Raw genomic sequence first — 6,599 nt, 5'->3', positions numbered from 1 at the left:
AGATTGTCACGATTCACTTCGTGAAGTCTTAATATTAATATCTGACTCGTTCTCAGGTTCCACCCAACAAGAGAAGATAAGACGTGAAACATGAAATACTTTAAGTAAAGAGATACAATTTATAATATATGATTCATATTTAGTGAAAGATGATCATTTATAATAAAGAATATCTATTAGATATGTACTGAAACAAGATAGATAGTTAGATTATGCTCTTAAAATCCTTCAGTTCCAGGATAATCAATAATAGACCGAACATTAAATGAATTACAGGTCATTTTAGTTTCAAATATTTGACTTAATTATAATATTATTCAATATATTGTTTATTTTGTGATACAATGGAAAAATATGTGTTGTTTTCATCAAGTCTGAATTTAAATAATTACATAAGAAAATTGTGAAGTAAAACAATCCAAATATGTTAGGGTTTCCTGAGTTAAGTTAATCCAATTTAATGAGATTTAGCAGGTTAATTGGTGTTCAGACCCCGTCCCCTTTAATGACCCCTCATTAATGATTTATGTTATAACTGTTATTCTGCACTAAAGACGTGTTCTAGTTCTACTCATGGTTCTGTTTCCAGAGAGGAGCTTTTATTTAATCTAATACATTATATATATATATATATATATATATATATATATATATATATATATATATATATATATATATATATATATATATATACATATATACATATGTATATATATATATATATATATATATATACATATATACATGTGTATATATATATATATATATATACATATGTATATATATATATAATACCCATATATATATATATATATATATATATATATATATATATATATATATATATATATATATACACAGGTAAAAATGTGTTCAGACAAATATAGAGGTAAAACTACTCTTTGCGGCTGTGTAAGTATTACATGTTCATTGGATTAATATTATTATTATTATTGAATAACACAACATTGTGTTTTTAATACGTTCAGAAAAATGCAGTAAAAGTACAACATTTACCCCCGAGATGAAGTGGAGGAGAAGTACAACCTAGTATAGAATGTAAGTACCTTGAAGTAACTGAGAGCCGGTGTTTGGCTCTCAGTCAAACACCTGCTAGGCCTTCTCTGCTGGCCTAAACAGAATCACAAAGTTATAGCTATTTTATAATTTAATTGTTTTAACAAATACACTTCATGTATTATTATGATTTATTATAGCTTATTTTCTCATTGCACCGCTCCTGTCTTCCTCTGTTGCTCTGCTTCAGCCTGCAGCAATGCTTGCAGCTTGTTAAGGAGAGCTCTTAGCCAATCAGATTTGTCTTTAAGTTTTTAAAGGTTTTTTTGTCTTTAAGTGAACAGCATCTGGTGAGGGAACTGCTTGTTGTGTTTTTACATCTGCAGTAGTGTTTTGTTAATGTGTCTATGGTGCTGTTTTATTATATAGTTTATATCGCTCCTTCTGGTCATGGCTCGTGCTCTTGAGTGTGCGGTGTTTTAGTGCCGCAGTTTTGTTGGATTGTTTTGTCATGTTTTGTTATAACTAAATGTGACTGGTTCTTGTTGATGTGGACTACATGCATTGTCCGTTAATGACGCAGCATCCCGTCATGCGCGTATTTATATGAACGATATCAGACGGCACAAAAGACCCAGGTAGAAAATGCACGGCCCGCCACTTGCTTTGTGTGGTAGTAGTACTCTCACTGCGGTGAAGTACTAGTTAAATAAAGTTTCCTTCTGAGGAGAAGAAAAGCGTCTTAAAGGTATCTGGTTGGATTCCAAGTGCAGCTCTAAAGTACTGCAGTATCGTCCTGTAATTAAGTATAATTACTGTGATGGAGTATAATTACTGTGATGGAGTATAATTACTGTAATCGAGTAAAATTCCTGTAATGGAGTTAACGGCTGCGGATGATTGATGGTTTCATGCTGGTTCATATTGATCCACATATTGATCTTCTTATTATTCTCCTCCTTCTTTTTCTTCTCCTCCTCCACCTTCTTCTTTTTCGTCTCCTTCCTCCTCTCCTTCTTCTCCTTTTTCTTCTTCTCTGTCTTCTCCTTCTTCTTCTTCTTCTTCTTCTTCTTCTCCTCCTCCTCCTCCTTCTTCTTCTTCTTCTTCTTCTTCTTCTTCACCTTCTTTCTTTCAATCATTTTATTTTACGTTTTTACAAGTTACACATTACCTCACATTACTAGACAACAAAAAACAAGAACAAATAAATACAATTAAAATAAGAATACATAACGGCATAACAACCAACTATACGAACAATCAGACAGAAAGAAAGGACAGAAAAGCCGGGACATAAATCGAACATAAATCATCATCCTCCATATTGAGCCTACTATGACAATTGTATTTATCTCAGTCTTACCACCATTTTATTTTCAATTCACACAGGCCACTTGTCGGTTTCGGCATAGTCCTCTCCAATATAATTCATAAAAGGGTTCCAGATGGAAAAAAAACTGTTCATGTCTCCTTGGAGAACATTGTGAGTCTTTCCAATTCGAGAAGTTGTAGGACATTGTGAGTCTTTCCAATGGGAGAAGTTGTAGGACATTGTGAGTCTTTCCAATGGGAGAAGTTGTAGGACATTGTGAGTCTTTCCAATGGGAGAAGTTGTAGGACATTGTGAGTCTTTCCAATGGGAGAAGTTGTAGGACATTGTGAGTCTTTCCAATGGGAGAAGTTGTAGGACATTGTGAGTCTTTCCAATGGGAGAAGTTGTAGAACATTGTGAGTCCTTCCAATGGCAGGAGTTGTAGGACATTGTGAGTCTGACATACACTAGAACATTCTTTGTCATATTTGCTCCTGCAATATGGGGTAGTTTGTAATTTATGTATAATTTTAAACTGAAGCTCTTGGGATTTGTAACTAGTACATATTCTTTTGCTATTTAACATGATTGTTTTCCATTGGTGATCAGTAATTGTAGTTTTAAGACCCTGTTCCCATGATTGTCTGCTGCTGTGGGGACTTACTTAGGGAGAACAGTTTATGATAATGATGACATGATATAGCTTTTCTTTTCTTTCTTTTTCTCAGAAAGACTGTGTTCTGGGAAGCCCATACTCATCCTGAAGTTGATTAAACGACTTTATGGTACCACTTTCATAGAGGTCATTTGTCACCTGGATTCCATGTGTGTTCCACTCTTTAAAACCAGGGTCAACACAGTAAGGAACACAATTGGGGTTATTAACAATCGGTGCATAAAAAGAGTATTTTCTATTGATAGAAAACACCTTCTTTACACTAATTCAGTGCTTAGAATGTTACTCACAATAAAGTTGTCACCTAGTGTTTGTTTCACATTATTTAAGAAAGGTGCACTTATGCACTTATAATGAACTACATCCTTGCAAAGTCTAACCATATTGATTTGGGGTATTTTGCCACCCATTCTGATAAAGTTTTCAGTATTGACCAGAAATAATATTGAAAATTCAGCACTGCTAGACCCCCATTTACCACTGGCAGTTGGAGTTTCCTTCTTCTTCTTCTTCTTCTTCTTCTTCTTCTTCTTCTTCTTCTTCTTCTTCTTCTTCTTCTTCTTCTTCTTCTTCTTCTTCACGACCATCAGGATTAAATGTGACAGAAACAAGAATGTTTTCTCCTTGTCCATTTCAGACAGCGCCCCCTGCCTTCAGCTTTTCTTCTTCTTCGTCACCTCTTCGTCTTCACCGCCTCATTGCCACTGGTCCCAGCAGCAGCATGGAGGAGTCCCAGCAATCAAACCAGCCAATCAGCACACAGCACGCAGAGGAGGCCGACCACGCCGTGACCTCTCAACCTACCGGCGGCGCCGAGCGACAAGCACCGCCCCCGAAGGCACACGGTCCTGATGACATGGATCACCTGACAGTGATCAACGACAACATGGAGCACAGTAAATACACATATATTTATACATACATATATGTACATATACATACATATATATGTACATACATGGATGTATATATTACTATACTTTCTGTCTAAGTCTCTATATACCTCCTGACTTCCTGTCTGAGTCTTTGAATACCTCTTGACTTCCTGTCTGAGTGTCCGAATACCTCTTGACTTCCTGTCTGAGACTCTGAATACCTCTTGACTTCCTGTCTGAGTCTTTGAATACCTCCTGACTTCCTGTCTGAGTCTCTGAATACCTCTTGACTTCCTGTCTGAGTCTTTGAATACCTCCTGACTTCCTGTCTGAGTCTCTGAATACCTCTTGACTTCCTGTCTGACACTCTGAATACCTCCTGACTTCCTGTCTGAGTCTCTGAATACCTCTTGACTTCCTGTCTGAGTCTCTGAATACAACCTGACTTCCTGTCTGAGTCTCCGAATACAACCTGACTTCCTGTCTGAGTCTCTGAATACCTCCTGACTTCCTGTCTCAGTCTCTGAATACCTCTTGACTTCCTGTCTGAGTCTCTGAATACAACCTGACTTCCTGTCTGAGTCTCTGAGTCTTCTGGTTGCTACCGAAGACGTAAATCGGTCATATCAAAACATTTTGTGGTTTCCTGACTTCCTCCCTCTTTTCCAGGTAACGGCATCGGCCCCGTGGCGGCGGACTCGTCTCCCATCGTGTCCTCTTTGTCGCCCAAGTTTCACACTCATCCCGGCGGCCACGGTCATCCTGGAGGCCACGCTCATCCCGGAGGCCACGCTCATCCCGGCGGCCACGGTCATCCCGGCGGCCACGCTCATCCCGGAGGCCACGCTCATCCCGGCGGCCACGCTCATCCCGGCGGCCACGCTCATCCCGGCGGCCACGCTCATCCCGGCGGCCACGCTAACGGACGTTCTGGTTTGGGCAGCCGGTCCGGCTCGCTGGCGGGCTCCCCGAGGCCCTCACTCACTCGCCGGCCCAGCGCCCTCCCGGAGGCCGCTGTGGACGGGTCCAAGCCGAGGGACTACCTGCTCCTGGCCATCCTGTCCTGCTTCTGCCCGCTGTGGCCCATCAACATCGTGGCCCTCACCTTCTCCGTGATGGTACGACTTCAGGACTTTCCTCTAGAAATTAAATCCTACAAACACCAATGAGACCACGAAACATTAAAACTCTGAAAAGCCGGCTTCCGAAGAATTATGGATTCATTCCATTAATTTGAAACGGCATGTGACATTTTTAATGAAGTATGCTGTTATTCTTAACAGACGGGTTGTTGAAAAGACCAAAAACAATTGAAAAAGTCTGAAATTAGGTAAAGTTGAATAAAACCAGGAAGCTACTGTTTCCATCCAAGAAATAATCCTGAACATAATCCACCATAAAATGGTGAATCATCAATATTAGAATTTTTGTTTGTATCAAACAAACGACGTAAAGAAACCTGTTTGTTGGCGCGCTGTAGAGGCGTTGGTAGCCATCAGCCAGAGCCAGGTCAGCTGTTTCCAGTCCTTATGCTAAACTAAGCTAACTGGCAGTTGGCACTATTAATCTTTGCTCCACCAGAAAGCAAATAACGGAAAACTTCTTCCCTTTTTTTGTTGCTCAGTCCCGAAACAGTCTGCAGCAGGGCAACGTGGATGGCGCTCGCCGTCTGGGCCGCAACGCCATGATTCTGTCTGTCGTCGCCATCTTGGGAGGGCTCGCTATCATCATCGCAGGCATCGCCCTCAACTGGGGATGTAAGTAGCATCATCCAATGTTCATTAAGTAGCATCATCCGATGTTGAATATTAAGATTAAGATGTTCTCTGGCTCTCTAAGTAAGTCGGTTTAGTTTACGCGGAAATTAGCAAACAACGGCCGCAATGGCAACGTTCTGTCCAGCTACGTTGATTTGAACATTTTGAAGGGAGCCATCTTGTTTTTTAATCAACCAGTGAACAGGAAGTGACCATGTTAGGACTGAGGAGGAGTGACGTAGAGGAGTCGCCCCCTGGTGGCCAGGAGAGAGAATGCAGCTTCAATACAAAAGCATAGACTTCTATACAACCAGAGGAGTCGCCCCTGGTGGTCGGGAGAGAGAATGAAGCTTTAACACATGAAGCATAGACTTCTATACAACCAGATGAGTCACCCCTGGTGGTCAGGAGAGAGAATGCAGCTTTAACACATGAAGCATGGACTTCTATACAACCAGAGGAGTCACCCCTTGGTGGTTGGGAGAGAGAATGAAGCTTTAACACATGAAGCATAGACTTCTATACAACCAGAGGAGTCACCCCTTGGTGGTCGGGAGAGAGAATGAAGCTTTAACACATGAAGCATGGACTTCTATACAACCAGAGGAGTCACCCCTTGGTGGTCGGGAGAGAGAATGAAGCTTTAACACATGAAGCATAGACTTCTATACAACCAGAGGAGTCACCCCTTGGTGGTCGGGAGAGAGAATGAAGCTTTAACACATAAAGCATAGACTTCTATACAACCAGAGGAGTCACCCCTGGTGGTCGGGAGAGAGAATGAAGCTTTAACACGTGAAGCATAGACTTCTATACAACCAGAGGAGTCACCCCTTGGTGGTCGGGAGAGAGAATGAAGCTTTAACACATGAAGCATAGACTTCTATACAACCATGGGAGTCAACCCTGGTGGTCGGGAGAGAGAATGAAGCACAAGCTTGCCTGGTTCTTATTTTATGTCT

General features: G+C 40.7%; 1 protein-coding gene across 1 annotated transcript; it reads left to right on the top strand.

Annotated features, from left to right (window-relative positions):
• Positions 1-3,861: 3,861 nt before the first annotated feature.
• Positions 3,862-5,645, top strand: LOC306749610 (uncharacterized protein; the record flags this gene model as incomplete). The annotated part of the gene is made up of 3 exons (XM_079232922.1): positions 3,862-3,901; positions 4,550-4,998; positions 5,505-5,645. 3 exons carry the CDS (start codon positions 3,862-3,864, stop codon positions 5,643-5,645), a joined length of 630 nt encoding a protein of 209 aa, XP_079089048.1.
• Between the last annotated feature and the right edge of the window lie 954 nt (positions 5,646-6,599).

The sequence above is a fragment of the Taurulus bubalis genome (assembly GCF_910589615.1).
Source record: "Taurulus bubalis genome assembly, chromosome: 17".
In the NCBI taxonomy this organism is placed as follows: Eukaryota; Metazoa; Chordata; class Actinopteri; order Perciformes; family Cottidae; genus Taurulus; species Taurulus bubalis.
Note: the sequence above shows the minus strand (reverse complement) of the source record. Positions and strands in the feature narration are given on the sequence as shown.